This window comes from Protopterus annectens, chromosome 1.part0 (assembly GCF_019279795.1).
Source record: "Protopterus annectens isolate FY-2018-M chromosome 1.part0, PAN1.0, whole genome shotgun sequence".
Lineage (NCBI taxonomy): Eukaryota > Metazoa > Chordata > Ceratodontiformes > Protopteridae > Protopterus > Protopterus annectens.
Window position 1 is genome coordinate 1,546,640,948 of NC_056725.1, and position 20,332 is coordinate 1,546,661,279.

At 39.8% G+C, this 20,332-nt stretch overlaps 1 protein-coding gene across 3 annotated transcripts in view; it reads right to left on the minus strand.

The window, feature by feature from the left end:
- Positions 1-20,332, minus strand: part of TMPRSS6 (transmembrane serine protease 6) — a 1,200,807-nt gene that overhangs the window by 570,483 nt on the left and 609,992 nt on the right. For all 3 annotated transcript variants that reach the window (XM_044068021.1, XM_044068020.1, XM_044068019.1), the window contains one exon: positions 14,580-14,621. In XM_044068021.1, coding sequence (XP_043923956.1) covers positions 14,580-14,621 — 42 coding nt within the window. The remainder of the gene's footprint in view (positions 1-14,579; positions 14,622-20,332) is intronic.

Here is a 20,332-nt window from a genome sequence, read left to right on the forward strand (position 1 = left end):
CCCACCTCACAAGAACCCTGGAGGATATTAAACATATATTCAACCTATGATACAAGGCTAGAAGTGAAAAACTTACTATGGTTAAGTATTTAAGTGATGAATGCAAGCGACTTGTATGCAGGATGAAGGACAACGAATAATCTGCAGCAAGAGTGAAATACACTCTCGAAAGGCAGGAAGCAATATCCAGCCATATGAGGCAAAGCAACATATCAATTATAAGGGAAACGATACAAGCAAATGAACGACTGCCAAAAGTAGTAAAAGAAAGAGGGACCAAACCTAGTCAGATGTTAGATGTAGCACAGAGGTGAACTATAAACTATTTTTATAGTAAAGGGTACTGGAGGCAATCACAAGACTGGAGGTGGACAAGTCCTTCGAAATGGAAAGCATACAAGCGCAAATAGTATCAGAAATAACAACGAAAGCAGCAGCAGCGGTCCTGACTACTATGTTGTCTGTACTTGACTGGCTCTTCTATGTGTGGAAGGGGCACATGTATTCTGTCTGCACAAAACAAGATTTGCATAAGAGCCAGAGATCTATGAACAAGACAGTTTCTCCTTGATTGTGGGCAAATAGCACCGAATCAAAATCATTCCTGACTGAAACAAATGTGTGATGTCTTATAAACACTACAAATCAAATGGTTGGCAACATGGCTTTAACAGTAGATGAGACTGTGAAAAAGCAGAGTTCTTTGACTACATTACCAAGTGTCTGGGATTTTAAACTTAAAAAGTCCCTTTCTAAACATGCCTAAACAACAAAGGCCTCCTAGATGAAGGTTTGGTATATAAGACATTCAGAGTTACACTACACACATAACATACACAGATGCTACAGAAAACAAAACTATAAAAAATGGGGCCTCTTATAGGTTCATAGGTTCATAGACTGATACTAGGCTATCGGCCCTAGGGCCTATACAAGGCTAGCCATAACAATTCCTGGCTATTTCGTCCCACTATTTACTTCCCTGGACCCCTGTCTAGCAGGGCGACTGACGTGATCCCCGGGGTGAATTTCCTTTCTCCTATCCAATTGTCAAGGTTCCTTTTGAAGAGGGCCAAAGAGGCACTCTGCTTGACATGTATGGGCAGTCTATTCCAGAGGCTGGGGAGTCTCTGGGTCAGGAACCTATCCCTCCAGCATGTTTTGTTTATTGTGATGACAAGGTTTAGATCCCTGGAGCATGTAGCTCTGAGGGATTGGCATTTTTTTAAGTGTAGCATGTCCAACAGCTCTGGGTTTGACATGGCCTTGTATGTTAAGCAGAGATCACCTCTGAGTAGGCAATATGCGACAGAGTATAGCTGGAGTTTTTTAAGGTGGTTAGTGTAGGGCATCTGCTTTAGGCCTGTGATTCTTTTAGTGAGGTATTTCTGTGGCCTTTCCAGTTGTTGCAGATGTCTTGAGAGGTACATACCAAATGGGGCATTGTATTCTATAATGGGTCTAATGAGGGATTAGTACAGTGGGACAATGGCCTCCTTTTTTCTGAATGAAAAGCCCTTAGTGATGAGGTGTGCCACATAGAAGGATTTCCTGACTGTTGTGATGATGTGGTTATCGAAAGTGAGACCACTGTCCACCTGTGTTCCTAAGTCTCTTATCACACTTTCAGTGTTTAGTGTACTGCCACCTATGTGGCAATTCACGAGTGCATGTTTTTTCCTAAAGGGGATAACTATATATTTCTTGGAACTGAGCTTGAGCCCATGGCTCTGGCACTAAGCATCTGTTTCTGTAAGGCCCTTTTGTAGAGTATCCACATCATTTGGGGATTCAATAATGGCTCCCAGTTTGTAGTCATCTGCGAACTTTGTTAACCAGAGTCCCTTAGTGTTGACCTGTACTTCAGAGAAGTAGATACCAAACAAGAGCAGTCCCTGGACTGAACCCTGAGGTACTCCACTTGTCACTTGTCTGGAGTTGGAGTTGGAGTCGGCTACTTTTACAGTCTGGGTTCTGTCAGTAAGCCAGTTTGCAACCCATCGAGTGATGTAGGGATTAATGCCCAGCTTAGTAAGTGTAGCTATGATTCCAGAGTGGAGGATGGTGTCAAATGCCTTGGCGAGGTCCAGATAGGCTATGTGGACTGCCTTACCCTTGTCCACGACTCTGGAGACTGATTCAAAGAAGTCAATCAGGTTCAGGAGACAAGATCGGCCCTTCACAAACCCAAACTGAGTGGGGTCCAGTGTTTGAAGGTTGCCAGTGTCTTTGTTTATAAAATTCCATGATAATTTGTTCCATGGCCTTGCAGATCAGGCTCGTCAGATTGATGGGGCGGTAGTTCCCAGGATCCAAGGTGGATACCCCCTTGTGGAGTGGGATAAATGTAGCTGTGCACCACTTAGTCGACACGAAGCCTGAGGTGAGGCTATGATTAAACATGACACTTAGGTGAGGTGTCAGTTCATTTTGTAGTTCATGTAATACACAGCCCGGGATGATATCTGGTCCCATGGATGCTGTATTCTTAGCTTTGGAGAGTGCGTTTTTTTACCTGTGTGGTCATTATTACTGGAATTTGGCAATCTTCCAGTATTGAGATGGGCCGTTTAGGGGGTGAGAGGGGGGTGAAGTTGGCACTGAATTGATCTGCCAGGATATTGGCAATACTCTTGGGATCATTATATTTAATGCCATTCTGTTGTAGCTCAGAGCAGATCTGAGCATTGCCATTTAGATTCTTGACATAGTTATTGAATGCCTTGTGTTTGTCTTTGGAATCTTTGGCAATTGTATTTTCATAACTAGCTTTGGAGGATTTTATGAGGGATCTCAGCTTCTTACTGAAGCTGGTAAGGGTGTTTTTTGCATCCTGGGATTTTCCTCTTTTCTGCAACAGTTTTTTCCTTTCATTGTAAAGTTTGTTTATAGCAGGGGACCACCAGATTGGCTTCCTTTTTTTGGAAGAGAGCATCTTGGTTCTATTTGGGATGCCACGATTCATGCATGAGTGGATGTGCTTGTACAGTGCCTTAGTGTAGGATTCAGCAGTCATACTTTCAGTTGCCGTCTGCATGGGTGTCATGATGTTTGTCACTTCTGACTTGAATAGCATGAAGTTGGCTTTGGAGAACTTTTTTATGGAGGTTTCCTTATGGGGGTGGGGGGGTGGGATGTGGATGTTAAGGGTGATTAGCTTATGGTCAGACCTGACCAATGAGGGGGTGACCATAGGTGTGAAGCATCGATTTCCCATGTTGGTAATGGCCAGGTCTAGGATAATGGAGCCCCTGGTGGGACTATGGATTAGTTGATCCAGGGCATTGGAATTTATGAATTCCAAGAACCGTTGGGCAAAGCTGTTGGTACACGAGTAGTTTTCCCAGTTAATGACAGGGTAGTTGAAATCACCCAGTATTAGGGTGTTTGGTTGTATCTTAATATTTTCCAGTATGTTTAGAAAGGTGTAGTGAGAATCTTGGGGCATGGTGGGGGATCTGTAGCAAGCTACAATTTGGATTGCAGTCTTACCTAGTGTTAATTGCACCTGGTAGGCTGAAGTCTTTAAGGCACCTAGGCCAAGATAGTACATTTGGTAATGTCTTAGTCATACGTAACTCCTTAGTCATACAAAACGAAATGCCAGAGGACTCCTCAGTGCCTTCAGAAAATGTATTTATTTAATAAAATTGAAGTGAAGCACTTCCACTCTACATCAGAACTTCTTTATAATTGGGGGCTGGGTGGCATTCAGCTTATTTGCCAATATACTTTCTTAATTCCATTTTAGTCTTCCATAATCCACTTTTTTAAAAATATATACTTGTGTACATATTTTGTGAGTGATGCATGTATAATTTGTCAACTTTCCGAGATTTATTTTTAAATGGTTTGTTCTTGGGGATATATATTTTTGTACACTTATGTGTATATAGATACATACAGACACGTGCATATATATATATATATATATATATATATATATTATGTATATTACAGATTATGTTTTTGTTATAATCTGTAATATACATAAAAAAAAAAAATATATATATATATATATATATATATATATATATATATATATGATTATTTTATTTGTTATGCACTGCAGTGGTGGTGCTGCGGTAGCGTTGTCACCTCACAGTTAGACGTTGCCCGTTCGATCTCAGTTAGAGCATCTCCTGTGTGTCGACATGTGTGAATGGGCGTTCCTTCATTGAAGGTTGTGCGTTAGGCCCGGCAAGCCAGCACATAAAAATCTACTGCCAATCATTAGCGGACCGGAGTTCCGCTGTGGCGACCCCTAACTGGGAAAAGCCAAAAGACACAAACAAACAGATTATTTTTTTGTTAGCGAACATGCTATATTTTACATTGTGTGATGAAGTATTTTCATAGTGGATGTTTTTATTACATTTATTTAATAAATATCACCTTAAATTTTGTGGATATGTCTGATTATTTATATATGTAAAAACTTGACTGGGTAATTAATATTACATTATTGTATTTTTTTAGGTATTTACAACAACCTGCCTACAAATTTTATTAGTTCGGAAGAAGTTCTGATGTAGAACAAAAGTGCTTACTTCAATTTTATTAAATAAATATATTTACTTGAGGCATTTGTGTGTTTACTGGTGTTTCATTTTGTGGATTTAAGGTGTTATCCACTTATTCCTTATACTTTTTTAACTACATAGTCAGACACACAGATCTACCACTTATCAGGCAGAGAAAAAACAGAGTGACAATTTACTGCTCCTTAAGTGCCAGGACCTTAAGTGTCACTAGGGTCCTCAAGTCCCTTTATTTAAGTATACATATGACAAGGTCATTGGGCATTGACACCTCCTTAGATCATACGAAGGGGGACACATGATGGAGCTCTCAGAATTTGAATCTGAAATTGGTGCGAAACTAGTTTTGGGCAATTTAATACCATTGCCAGGAATTATGCCATAATATAAGCAAAAGATAATGGATTTCAATTATTGGTTTAGCCATTGGTGTTGTTTTCAGGGGGTCCAATATATATCCACCTGGGAAGAGATGATCGGCAGCCCTGCTTTGTTTGCTAAAGACAGCCTGTATCTATCTCCTCACGGCTTCCTTATATTTGCCAAGACCTTATTTACCACCATAGTACTTTTTAGACAAGGTCATTATCCTCAAATCACCTGAATAGATAATTAAATCAAAACTATGTAAAGGCAACACTGCTCAATGCTAGAAGCCTAAACATGACATTGCTCTCCTTACATACATTTTTAATTCTTGAAGATATAGATGTCTTCATATTTACAGTGATAGTACCCCCACAGAGCAGACTTTTAGTACCTACCACTCTTTTAAACCCAAAACAAAAAAAATTATGTGTCATGGGGAGGTGGTTTTGTATTCCTAAATAGTCATCTCACATCCAAACTTTTAAGTTAGGACAATGACCTTGAACTTTTCCACATCCTTTTCACAGTAATTCGATCTCTGTACCATATGATAGCCAACAACTGTACCTCTTCCATGTCATCTGCAGCCCATGGGGTGTGTCTAAACAAAGTGGCATCCCTTCCTATCAAGCCTAACACTAGTCTATTGAGAGACTTTAACTTGACATTAACTGCGAAGTCAACACTGCCACAAATAAATGCACACAAGGATTCCTGATCTTCATTAATGCTAGCTCCCTAAACCAACTAATTCAAGTCCCAACTAGGGGCTCAAGAATATCGGACCTGCTTCTCATCAATATTGCCACCCTATGTTCAACACCTAAAGTTACCGCACCACTGGGCAAGTATGAACACCATTCGGTAGTGCTCACACTTACCAAAAAATCCTATTATCTTTAGCAACTACTCTAAGATAAACCTAAATTAGCTAACTGATGATCTGATAAATTTTAGCACCCTTCTCACCTTGGTGACCCCATTTTACGTGCTGCCACATTTGTGGATAATTTCTATGCTCACCTCAAAGCATATAGCAAGGCATTGGTTCCCAGGAGAGATAAATACAGTGCCAAATTTAAGAATAAACCTCTATGGTGAAACCGTAGTTACCTCTGAGGACATGGATGTAGGAGCTGTTATGTCTAGAGGCAGAAAAATAAAAATCAGATCAGCAAGACAATTAGTTATGGTACTGACCAGTGCATGTATGATCATGATAATAGCGGAGACAAGATACTGGTTTCAATTTTCCATGCAGTGATGACCACATAGTTAAGTCTGAGACAGACTAGCAATAGTTTGGCTAGCATTAGTGATAGCATTGCAAAGCCTGTATAACATAGTTTATGAAAAAAGACAAAACAAGAAAAAGGTAAAAGGAATAAAGACATAATGACAGATTCCAAACACAGTGAAACAAAGTGAGGCAACAATCACAATTCTACACATCACATGTTAAGTTTCATTCTTGGAAGTCAGTAAATGAATTCATTAAAAGTTTGACTGCCAGCAAAAGTAGCAATCAAAGTTTCAGTCTTTGGTGAGATTTTACAACAATCAAACATTTTTAGATGTAATACCCTTGATGAGTTAAAACTACATGAAGATAAGCTCCTTCAACACAATTTTGCTTAGCTTTCAAATGTGGAAATACATTGATGCATGAGACATGGGATTAATTGCTTTCTTTTAGGAGATGGGCAATACAGAAACAATGAGGTACTGCTTCAAGAGAAATGTAGGAGAAAAAAAATCTAATCAGCAAACCATAATGAATTCATTATTCATCTTTTGTTGACCGGGTTAGTCCCATGAGGCTAGTAACTTCCTTTCAGGGGACACCTACAATCTTTTGCTTTGGGCAGCACAGTGGCACATTAAGTCTGTATGTCCTCACTGTGTTTATGTGGGTTTTCTACAGATTCACCCCTTTCCTCCCATATTCCAAGGACAAGTAGTAAGTGGATCGGACACTCTAAACTGGCCATAGGTATCAGTGTGTGTACGAGTGTGTGATGTGGAAGAACTATTGTGAGAAAGGCAGCCACCTGGAGGTGTAAACCTTGGCTCTAGATGATTGTCATTGCTAAAGTGACACCCCTATCCCATCTGCAAAAATGGGCTGTGGATAGATGGCCCTGAGGTGGTATTAATACTACTAGTGGAAATTTGTCTAGGGCATCAGGAAGCATCCCCTATTCTTTTTAATAGGTGGGATAGGATATTTTACATTCACCTTAACTATCACTAACTCAAGCAGAAGCGACCTTGGTTTAATGTTTAAACTGAAGGATGCCACATTCAGGAGTGGAACACCCCCTTTGTGCTGTATTACATTGTCAGTAATCACTTTAGCAGCCTTTTTAACCAAAGGTGAGTGTGCTACCTGTTGCACCAGTGATGCTAACCCACCTCACAAGAACACCTGGAGGATATTAAACATATATTCAACCAATGATACAAGGCTAGAAGTGAAAAACTTACTATGGTTAAGTATTTAAGTGATGAATGCAAGTGACTTGTATGCAGGATGAAGGACAACGAATAATCTGCAGCAAGAGTGAAATACACTCTCGAAAGGCAGGAAGCAATATCCAGCCATATGAGGCAAAGCAACATATCAATTATAAGGGAAAAGATACAAGCAAATGAACGACTGCCAAAAGTAGTAAAAGAAAGAGGGACCAAACCTAGTCAGATGTTAGATGTAGCACAGAGGTGAACTATAAACTATTTTTATAGTAAAGGGTACTGGAGGCAATCACAAGACTGGAGGTGGACAAGTCCTTCGAAATGGAAAGCATACAAGCGCAAATAGTATCAGAAATAACAATGAAAGCAGCAGCAGCGGTCCTGACTACTATGTTGTCTGTACTTGACTGGCTCTTCTATGTGTGGAAGGGGCACATGTATTCTGTCTGCACAAAACAAGATTTGCATAAGAGCCAGAGATCTATGAACAAGACAGTTTCTCCTTGATTGTGGGCAAATAGCACCGAATCAAAATCATTCCTGACTGAAACAAATGTGTGATGTCTTATAAACACTACAAATCAAATGGATGGCAACATGGCTTTAACAGTAGATGAGACTGTGAAAAAGCAGAGTTCTTTGACTACATTACCAAGTGTCTGGGATTTTAAACTTAAAAAGTCCCTTTCTAAACATGCCTAAACAACAAAGGCCTCCTAGATGAAGGTTTGGTATATAAGACATTCAGAGTTACACTACACACATAACATACACAGATGCTACAGAAAACAAAACTATAAAAAATGGGGCCTCTTATAGGTTCATAGGTTCATAGAATGGTACTAGACTATCGGCCCTAGGGCCTATACAAGCCTAGCCATAACAATTCCTGGCTATTTCTTCCCACTATTTACTTCCCTGGACCCCTGTCTAGCAGGGCGACTGACGTGAGCCCCGGGGTGAATTTCCTTTCTCCCATCCAATTGTCAAGGTTCCTTTTGAAGAGGGCCAAAGAGGCACTCTGCTTGACATGTATGGGCAGTCTATTCCAGAGGCTGGGGAGTCTCTGGGTCAGGAACCTATCCCTCCAGCATGTTTTGTTTATTGTGATGACAAGGTTTAGATCCCTGGAGCATGTGGCTCTGAGGGATTGGCATTTTTTTAAGTGTAGCATGTCCAACAGCTCTGGGTTTGACATGGTCTTGTATGTTAAGCAGAGATCACCTCTGAGTAGGCAATATGCGACAGAGTATAGCTGGAGTTTTTTAAGGTGGTTAGTGTAGGGCATCTGCTTTAGGCCTGTGATTCTTTTAGTGAGGTATTTCTGTGGCCTTTCCAGTTGTTGCAGATGTCTTGAGAGGTACATACCAAATGGGGCATTGTATTCTATAATAGATCTAATGAGGGATTAGTACAGTGGGACAATGACCTTCTTTTTTCTGAATGAAAAGCCCTTAGTGATGAGATGTGCCACATAGAAGGATTTCCTGACTGTTGTGACAATGTGTTTATCGAAAGTGAGACCACTGTCCACCTGTGTTCCTAAGTCTCTTATCACACTTTCGGTGTTTAGTGTACTGCCACCTATGTGGCAATTCACGGGTGCATGTTTTTTCCTAAAGGGGATAACTGTACATTTCTTGGCAATGAGCTTGAGCCCATGGCTCTGGCACTAAGCATCTGTTTCTGTAAGGCCCTTTTGTAGAGTATCCACATCATTTGGTGATTCAATAATGGCTCCCAGTTTGCAGTCATCTGCGAACTTTGTTAACCAGAGTCCCTTAGTGTTGACCTGTACTTCAGAGAAGTAGATACCAAACAAGAGCAGTCCCTGGACTGAACCCTGAGGTACTCCACTTGTCACTTGTCTGGAGTTGGAGTTGGAGTCGGCTACTTTTACAGTGTGGGTTCTGTCAGTAAGCCAGTTTGCAACCCATCGAGTGATGTAGGGATTAATGCCCAGCTTAGTAAGTGTAGTTATGATTCCAGAGTGGAGGATGGTGCCAAATGCCTTGGCGAGGTCCAGATAGGCTATGTGGACTGCCTTACCCTTGTCCACGACTCTGGAGACTGATTCAAAGAAGTCAATCAGGTTCAGGAGACAAGATCGGCCCTTCACAAACACAAACTGAGTGGGGTCCAGTGTTTGAAGGTTGCCAGTGTCTTTGTTTATAAAATTCCATGATAATTTGTTCCATGGCCTTGCAGATCAGGCTCGTCAGATTGATGGGGCGGTAGTTCCCAGGATCCAAGGTGGATACCCCCTTGCGGAGTGGGATAAATGTAGCTGTGCACCACTTAGTGGACATGAAGCCTGAGGTGAGGCTATGATTAAACATGACACTTAGGTGAGGTGTCAGTTCATTTTGTAGTTCATGTAATACACAGCCCGGGATGATATCTGGTCCCATGGATGCTGTATTCTTAGCTTCGGAGAGTGCGTTTTTTACCTGTGTGGCCGTTATTACCGGAATTTGGCAATCTTCCAGTATTGAGATGGGCCATTTAGGGGGTGAGAGGGGGGTGAAATTGGTGCTGAATTGATCTGCCAGGATATTGGCAATACTCTTGGGATCATTATATTTAATGCCATTCTGTTGTAGCTCAGAGCAGATCTGAGCATTGCCATTTAGATTCTTGACATAGTTATTGAATGCCTTGTGGTTGTCTTTGGAATCTTTGGTTCATAACTAGCTTTGGAGGATTTTATGAGGGATCTCAGCTTCTTACTGAAGCTGGTAAGGGTGTTTTTTGCATCCTGGGATTTACCTCTTTTCTGCAACAGTTTTTTCCTTTCATTGTAAAGTTTGTTTATGGCAGGGGACCACCAGATTGGCTTCCTTTTTTGGAAGAGAGCATCTTAGTTCTATTTGGGATGCCACGATTCATGCATGAGTGGATGTGCTTGTACAGTGCCTTAGTGTAGGATTCAGCAGTCATACTTTCAGTTCCCGTCTGCATGGGTGTCATGATGTTTGTCACTTCTGACTTGAATAGCATGAAGTTGGCTTTGGAGAAGTTTTGTATGGAGGTTTCCTTATGGGGGTGGGGGGGTGGGATGTGTATGTTAAGGGTGATTAGCTTATGGTCAGACCTGACCAATGAGGGGGTGACCATAGGTGTGAAGCATCGATTTCCCATGTTGGTAATGGCCAGGTCTAGGATAATGGAGCCCCTGGTGGGACTATGGATTAGTTGATCCAGGGCATTGGAATTTATGAATTCCAAGAACCGTTGGGCAAAGGTGTTGGTACACAAGTAGTTTTCCCAGTTAATGGCAGGGTAGTTGAAATCACCCAGTATGAGAGTGTTTGGTTGTATCTTAATATTTTCCAGTATGTTTAGAAAGGTGTAGTGAGAATCTTGGGGCATGGTGGGGGATCTGTAGCAAGCTACAATTTGGATTGCAGTCTTACCTAGTGTTAATTGCACCTGGTAGGCTGAAGTCTTTAAGGCACCTAGGCCAAGATAGTACATTTGGTAATGTCTTAGTCATACGTAACTCCTAAGTCATACAAAACGAAATGCCAGAGGACTCCTCAGTGCCTTCAGAAAATGTATTTATTTAATAAAATTGAAGTGAAGCACTTCCACTCTACATCAGAACTTCTTTATAACTGGGGGCTGGGTGGCATTCAGCTTATTTGCCAATATACTTTCTTAATTCCATTTTAGCCTTCCATAATCCACTTTTTTAAAAATATATACTTGTGTACATATTTTGTGAGTGATGCATGTATAATTTGTCAACTTTCCGGGATTTATTTTTAAATGGTTTGTTCTTGGGGATATATATTTTTGTACACTTATGTGTATATAGATACATACAGACACATGCATATATATATATATATATATATATGTATATATATATATATATATATATATATATATATATATATATATATATATATAGTATGTATATTACAGATTATTTTTTTGTTATAATCTGTAATATACATTAAAAAAAAAATATATATATATATATATATAAGATTATTTTATTTGTTATGCACTGCAGTGGTGGTGCTGCGGTAGCGTTGTCGCCTCACAGTTAGACGTTGCCCGTTCGATTTTCAGTTAGAGCGTCTCCTGTGTGTCGACATGCGTGAATGGGCGTTCCTTCGTTGAAGGTTGTGCGTTATGCCCGGCAAGCCAGCACGTAAAAATCTACTGCCAATCATTAGTGGACCGGAGTTCTGCTGTGGCGACCCCTAACTGGGAAAAGCCAAAAGACACAAACAAACAGATTATTTTTTTGTTAGCGAACAAGCTATATTTTACATTGTGTGATGAAGTATTTTCATAGCGGATGTTTTTATTACAATTATTTAATAAATATCACCTTAAATTTTGTGGATATGTCTGATTATTTATATATGCAAAAACTTAACTGGGTAATTAATATTACATTATTGTATTTTTTAGGTATTTACAACAACCTGCCTACAAATTTTATTAGTTCGGAAGAAGTTCTGATGTAGAACAAAAGTGCTTACTTCAATTTTATTAAATAAATATATTTACTTTAGGCATTTGTGTGTTTACTGGTGTTTCATTTTGTGGATTTAAGGTGTTATCCACTTATTCCTTATACTTTTTTAACTGCATAGTCAGACACACAGATCTACCACTTATCAGGCAGAGAAAAAACAGAGTGACAATTTACTGCTCCTTAAGTGCCAGGACCTGAAGTGTCACTAGGGTCCTCAAGTCCCTTTATTTAAGTATACATATGACAAGGTCATTGGGCATTGACACCTCCTTAGATCATATGAAGGGGGACACATGATGGAGCTCTCAGAATTTGAATCTGAAATTGGTGCGAAACTAGTTTTGGGCAGTTTAATACCATTGCCAGGAATGATGCCATAATATAAGCAAAAGATAATGGATTTCAATTATTGGTTTAGCCATTGGTGTTGTTTTCAGGGGGTCCAATATATATCCACCTGGGAATAGATGATCGGCAGCCCTGCTTTGTTTGCTAAAGACAGCCTGTATCTATCTCCTCATGGCTTCCTTATATTTGCCAAGACCTTATTTACCACCATAGTACTTTTTAGACAAGGTCATTATCCTCAAATCACCTGAATAGATAATTAAATCAAAACTATGTAAAGGCAACACTGCTCAATGCTAGAAGCCTAAACATGACATTGCTCTCCTTACATACATTTTTAATTCTTGAAGATATAGATGTCTTCATATTTACAGTGATAGTACCCCCATAGAGCAGACTTTTAGTAGCTACCACTCTTTTAAACCCAAAACAAAAAAAAAAATATGTGTCATGGGGAGATGGTTTTGTATTCCTAAATAGTCATCTCACATCCAAACTTTTAAGTTAGGACAATGACCTTGAACTTTTCCACATCCTTTTCACAGTAATTCGATCTCTGTACCATATGATAGCCAACAACTGGACCTGTTCCATGTCATCTGCAGCCCACGGGTGTCCCTTCCTATCAAGCCTAACACTAGTCTATTGAGAGTCTTTAACTTGACATTAACTGTGAAGTCAACACTGCCACAAATAAATGCACACAAAGATTCCTGATCTTCATTAATGCTAGCTCCCTAAACCAACTAATTCAAGTCCCAACTAGGGGCTCAAGAATATCGGACCTGCTTCTCATCAATATTGCCACCCTATGTTCAACACCTAAAGTTACCGCACCACTGGGCAAGTATGAACATCATTCGGTAGCGCTCACACTTACCAAAAAATCCTATTATCTTTAGCAACTACTCTAAGATAAACCTAAATTAGCTAACTGATGATCTGATAAATTTTAGCACCCTTCTCACCTTGGTGACCCCATTTTACGTGCTGCCACATTTGTGGATAATTTCTATGCTCACCTCAAAGCATATAGCAAGGCATTGGTTCCCAGGAGAGATAAATACAGTGCCAAATTTAAGAATAAACCTCTATGGTGAAACCGTAGTTACCTCTGAGGACATGGATGTAGGAGCTGTTATGTCTAGAGACAGAAAAATAAAAATCAGATCAGCAAGACAATTAGTTATGGTACTGACCAGTGCATGTATGATCATGATAATAGCGGAGACAAGATACTGGTTTCAATTTTCCATGCAGTGATGACCACATAGTTAAGTCTGAGACAGACTAGCAATAGTTTGGCTAGCATTAGTGATAGCAGTGCAAAGCCTGTATAACATAGTTTATGAAAAAAGACAAAACAAGAAAAAGGTAAAAGGAATAAAGACATAATGACAGATTCCAAACACAGTGAAACAAAGTGAGGCAACAATCACAATTCTACACATCACATGTTAAGTTTCATTCTTGGAAGTCAGTAAATGAATTCATTAAAAGTTTGACTGCCAGCAAAAGTAGCAATCAAAGTTTCAGTCTTTGGTGAGATTTTACAACAATCAAACATTTTTAGATGTAATACCCTTGATAAAAACAAAAATGAGAGCAGAAAAAAACATAAATCCGCAAGGGCTCTTTGACATAGAGGGATGGAATCTTCACTGTAACCAAGGCAACTCAGGGTCAGTAAGCAAATCAAATCCCTGAGAAGTTGGCAAAGGAGATATGACATAGCTGGATTTTGCCAGCTTACCTATCCCAAAATGTTTGGGGACAGGAACAAGATTTACAGTCAAGGAGTAGCAGTAACTAGTGGAAATCAATGATGCTAACTCAGGTATGTATATATAATACAGTAAGCATTGCGGAGGACAGTGTTTACTGCATTGAAAAAAAAAAAAAACTTCTGCAGCTGTAGTGCAGTACCATAACAGGATACTATAATTTGCCCTCCAGACACTTACACTGACTGCTTACACTGAAAATTTCCTTCTCCCATTAGTGGGGCACTAATCGAAGGGGTAAGTCAGACAAGAGTCAGGGAATTTGGACCAGGTGATCAAGAAAGGGCTGTGGGACACAGCTGATGGAAGACAGCTGTGATAGGAACCAAATACAAAAGAAAACATTTGAAAAAAAAACACCATAAAATGTGTATGAATCACAGTTGTAATCTAGCAGCATTACTCCGTTTTTCTGTTATCAATTGTGCAGCAATTGCACATATAACATTATTCAAGCAGGCTTACACTACAAAACAGAACCAGAATTGTGTGACAGCTTGTAACCCTAAAACCGAAAAATGTGCTTTTAAAATAGTTATAAACTCATTCATATGGATAGTCTCTTACCTAATGTGGCTTCCAATTCATCTATTTCTTTTGCACTTGTTTCTGTATACAAACAAAAGAAATCAAAGTCATCTGTTTAGAACTTATTGGAAAGCAACAATTATAATATACTTTTCCAGTTTCCTTTTTATATAACATCATATACTTTTGCAAGAAGACGATTATGTATTAAATATGCCATTATGAAACATGCCATAATAGAAGTATGGATACACTCACTGCATGTGTTCTAAGTTGAAGATACAGTGGTCATTAATCTCACAGTGAAATATTATGCCATAATATATATATATATTTATTTATTTATTTGCATTTGTTTACCGGGTAGTGTCCGACTGGGCTTGGCAGCCCGTTTTCAGCAGAGACCCAGGGAGAAAAACTCCATTAATGTACAATACAATATTAGACATTTGATTAGCACTAAAATAATTACATACAACACAGAGAATCAACAGGGTAGTACATCCTTAGACATTCGATTAGTACTAGAATAGTTACATAACAAAGATCATAAAATCAACTGGGTAGTACATCCTTAGGATATTAGCTTACACAGTTGTAAGAAATTGTAAAGGGTCATTTGATAATTTGCATATTTTTATGGGAGGTGAGCAGAAGGGAGAGGATTAGGCAGAAAGGGAGGGGAGAATCTAGCGCTTAGGAGGCAAAGAGGTAAAAGTAGGTAGATAAAAGAGGTAGTGCGAGGGAGAGATGTAGTGGGAAATGTAGAAAATGAGGGAGTAGAAGTATTTTGGGAAGTGGTTAAGAATAAAAATGTGAGTGGAGGTAAAGGACATTATCTAGGAGAGCAGTATGGGCATAACCAGTTGTTACTGAGGTGTTCTTTTATCCTGTGTTTGAAATCAGGATAGGATGGGATACTTTGTAAGCTTAAGGGGAGGGAATTCCAGTACTTAGCAATTTTGTTTGAATAGAGGGAGTCTCTGTGGACGTTTTAGGGGTGAGTAACCTTGAGCAGTGGTTTGTTGGAGGATCTGAGGTCTCTGTTACATGTTTGAGGCTGAATAAGGGAGGAGATGGCAGGACAAGCTTGAGGGTTTTGAATAATTTTGTGGGTGAGGACAAGTTGAATTAGAGTTAAGAGGTGAGGCAGTTCTAGCCAGTTCAATTGCTTTAGAGCAGTGCAGTGATGAGCTTTATGAGGGAGATTGGTTGCAAACTTAGCTATTTTGTTGTAGCAGGATTCTAGGTTTTGAAGGTCGTTTTTACTTTAAGTTGGTGAAAATGTGTGAGTAGTACAGCAGAGTAGACATAAGCTGAGATCTAGTTGTGGCTAGTCTTGCTTAAGGTGTTAAGAATGGTTTTGCTCTGTAGAGAGCACTGAGTTTTGCATGAACCTTTTTGATTGTCTGGGATATATGAATGTCAAATTTTAGGTGTCTGTCTATGATGGCACCTCCTAGTTTGGCCTGGTTAGTAGGTTCAATTGTTGTGCCATTTATGGATAGAATAGGGGTGGGGGGGAGAGGTGTACTTTTTAGCTTTGTTTGTAAAGTTTATTATCTTAGTTTTCTTTGGGTTGAGAATCAGTTGATGGTAGTAAGAAAAGATTCTGTTTCCCGGAATGCTTTTTGTGTCTTTTCCTGAAGTTCTAGTGAAGATGGGGCAGATACGATAAGTGTAGTGTCATCTGCATACTGTATTATTGTGGCTAATGTGGTAGCTGATATGAGGTCATTTGTGAAAATGATAAATAGAAGGGAGCCTAAAATGGACCCTTGGGGAACACCTGTGTTGACAGACAGTAAGGGAGAGAGGTTTTGGTCTCATTTGGTGGCTTGCTGTCGGTTTGATAGGTAACTGTAAAACCAAGATAGGGTTGATTGACTGAGGTTGAAAGTGGCAAGTTTGTTTAGGAGAAATGGTGGGATATGGTGTCAAAAGCTTTTGACATATCAAGGAATACAGCTGAGACAAATTCACCGTTGTTTATAAGGTGGTGAATGGTGTTTGAGAAAGCAATAAGGGCAGTATTAGTACTGTTCTTGGGGCGGAAACCATGCTGTGTGTTAGCTAGAAGGTTATTTAATGTAAGGTGCTCTAGGAGTTGTTAGTCAATACATTTTTCAAGGATTTTGGCTATGGGTGGGAGTATTGCTATGGGGCAGTCATTTGCAATCTCTGTGGAGGGGCCTCCCTTGTGGAGAGGGGTGATGTGGGCTATTTTCCCGAGGTTGGGCACATATTGTTTGGAGATAGATTGCTTGATGAGTATTGAGTTAGGGTAGGTGATAGATGGGGCTGCGATCTTTAGGAATTCGTTTGGTAGGTAGTCAGCAGCTAGGCTACAAGGTTTTAGCTTGCTTAGAAGCTTTTTTATAAAGGATGTTTGCATAGGTTTAAAAGTGAGGGATTGAATTAGCTGTAGGGGAGGGGGTAGTGAGTGGAGAGTTTTGCTGGCATTGTAGTAGGCTGGAGATAGAGTTTATGAAGTAAGAGTTGATCTGAGAGGCTGGAGGTTCAGAGGTATTCAAAGTGGAAGGAGAGGGGGTGGGGGGTGGGGGTCTGCCAGGGTTGAAGAGGAGATTGATTTTCTGCCAACATTTTTGAGGGTTATGTAGGTGTTTTTCTTGGGAGGATTGGAAGTAATATTTTTTGTCCTGGTTGATTTTTGCCTTAGTTTGATTTCTAAGTTGATGGTAATGTATAAGCATGGAATTGTCTTTGGAGCAGAGTTAGAGGGCTCTTGCTTTGTCCCTTTGTTTAATTAGTAGTTTTGCTCCGGGGGATAGCCAAGGCAGTTGTTTTGCTTTAGTGCAAATCTTTCTTGTTGGGGCTAGACTATTTAAGATTTCAAGGAAAGTATGGTTAAAGAAGTCTACTACATGATCTAGTTGTAGATATGTAAGAGGTGACCAGTCACAGTTGAAAAGTAGTTGATTAAATAGGGTGGGGGAGAAATGTTTTTTGCTACGTATGTATTTATATGGACAGTGAGGTTTGATATGCAGTTTTTTGTATAGCAGAAATATGGTGGTGTGGTCACTAATTGCTTATGGGAAGGCAGCCAGATTGGTGGTTGAAGTTTGGCTTATTAGTTAGTATCCAGTCTAGTAGTGATTGCCTTTTACTGCGTTTATCGGTGTGGGTGGGGGAGTTTATGATTTGGGTGAAATTAAAGTGGATGATGAAGGCTGATAGGTTGTCACCGGAACAGGAGAACCAATCTAGGTTGAAGTCTCCTAGGATGATAGTCTCTTGTGAAAAATAGGAGGAAGACCAGGAGAGGAGAAGTTCAATGTTTTGAAGGTTATTTCCAGGGGGCATATAGGTAGCAATGGTTATTATTGATTTTTGGGCATTTATATTCAGGCGAGAGATGAGGATTTCTGCATTGTGGATGTCGGGGGTGAGCAGTTTGGTTTGTCTAGTATTAGGGAGTGTTTATACATGATTGCAACACCTCCACCTTTCTTTTTTAGTCTATCATGTCTTATAATATTATAGTTGTTGTATGTTATTTGTGAGTCTTTGATATGTGGTTTTAGCCAGGTTTCAGTGATGACTACTATGGCTGGATAGTATGTGGCCAGGATAGCATGGAATTCAGAGGTTTTGTTCACAGTGCTCCTTAGATTAAAGTTAGTAATCAATAGATCTGAATTTGAAACTTTAGGTAATGGAGAGTTGGTGTTGAGGTTTGGGTGGGGTTGTGGTTGAGAAGTGGGGAATGTATAGTTTGGGCCTGGGTTGGGATAGATGTCTGCCTGTAGTTTTATGTGTGTAAGACTGTGGAGTAAAAGATTATTTAGTTTGGAGATAAGTAGATGGAATCTGATGTTGGAAAGGTGAGGTTGAGAGGGCTCAGCATGTTTGAGGGAAAATAGATGGAAGTTTGAAGTTTGAAACAATTGGGACTTATATTGCTGTAGTGCAAGTATGGCTGTTGATAAGCTGTTCTAGTATGTGAGGGGAGTGCTGGTGTTGAAAGTTATATGTGTAGATGTTTGTGGCAGTACAGGTTAGGTAGTGTAGACATAGTAGAGAGTAGAGATGTATGGGATTGTGAGGTGGAGTTGCATGTTAGAGTGGGGGAGTGAGTAGGCTGAGATAGGTAGGTGGAGAGTAGTAGGTTCTATAGGGTGGACTGTATAGGGTGTGGAAATGTTAGTGAGAGTACTGGTGTAGGTGTGGCTGAGGTGGTATGGGAGTGAATTAGAGAGAAGAAGTTGAGGGAGAAGATGTAAAAGGACGTGTCACTGGAAAGTGGAGGAATGAGTGAGGGGGTGGAGAGTAGGGAGGAAGAGGTGTTTATGACAGGAAAAGGAGTGGCTATGTGGCTATAAATTTAGGGAGACTGGGGGTGGGTGGGACTGGGGTTAGGGTAGGGGAGCGGAGAGAGCCCGAGCATAGCGAGGGCGAATGGAGCAGGGCTGAACCCGCTGGGATGTGTAGTAACAAAAAACTATTAGTGAGCCAGTGTAGTAGACTAACAGGTCAGTTCAGCACAAGTTACAATGTAATGTCTAATATGGTAAGGAAGTAGAAGGGATTACAGTGTAGTGTTGGTGGGGTGTATGTGAAGAGCATGGGGCAAGGTATGTACCATGGAGTAGTTAGTAGTAGGCTAGAGGGGGAGAACAGAGATACTTGTGAGAAAGAGGAGTTTCTGTTAAGCGGGAAAAGAAAAGAAATACAGTTTCTGTTAAGCGGGAAAAGAAATACAGTAAAAGTAAAGATATAAGATAAGAGCGAGGTAAAACTAGCGGTAATAATTAAAAAACAAGTGCAGAAATAGAGGTGAGACTCTATATGAAAAAGCATCTACACCACCGAGAGAAAGCTACTTGCGAGCCTTTGTTCAGGTGTGCCAGCTAGGACAGTACACTTTATAGCTTCAGATATTATTAAAAACAATGTACGTTTGAGTAGCAAACAGTGAAGTTTCATTTAGGAGATAGTACTAACATACATAATATCGGCCACAGGATATGGCTCAAAGCAATGGTTAAGGCCGGTTGCTGTTTGGGCCGGTATTCGTCCTTCACTGGTGGGGGGTTTAGAAAAGCCGCAAATAGTAGAGCCACTATGAGGAAGACAGATAAATAATATAAAAATCAACCTCAGAGTATGAGTTGCTAGAGGAGCACAGTAGTTCAATTCTAAAATTGGATAAACAAATATTTGGGATAGAGCACAGCACAGTAATTATAGTAAGAGACATTTGGAGGGGGTGGTTAGTAGAGGCGGGAGTTTAGAGGCGAATAACAACAGAAGGTAGTGGGAAAACAAAAGCGAGATTAGTATTGTAGCAGAAAATCTGTAGCAGAGGACTAAAGAGTGTATATATAATATGTATATATAATATGTTTCCCTTATTGGAAAATCACAGAAAGCATATTACAATTCTCATATAAGAAATCATATTAGATGAAAATGAAAGCAAGTATGCTGAATTTCTCATAGTGCAATGTACAGAGCTCAACAACACAGCAGTTTCTGTTCTTAAATGAAACCCCTGTTATCAGCACACCTCTATCTTGTACTAGCGGTACAAAAGCCAGATGCTAAAAGTTGCCAAATTACTTCTGAGGAGCATAGAAAAGGCAAAAAGGGGATTACAAAGAAACTCCAGTTGAGTTCTACTGTAAGTGAGTCATGTTAAATTTTTTTTAGGTGAAGTTTGCAGCACAAAATATATTAACTTCAGTGTGACAGTTATATAATCAAGGAACAGTAATATTAAATGCAATATGCAACAGTACAAAAATATAAACTTCAAGTGACAGTAC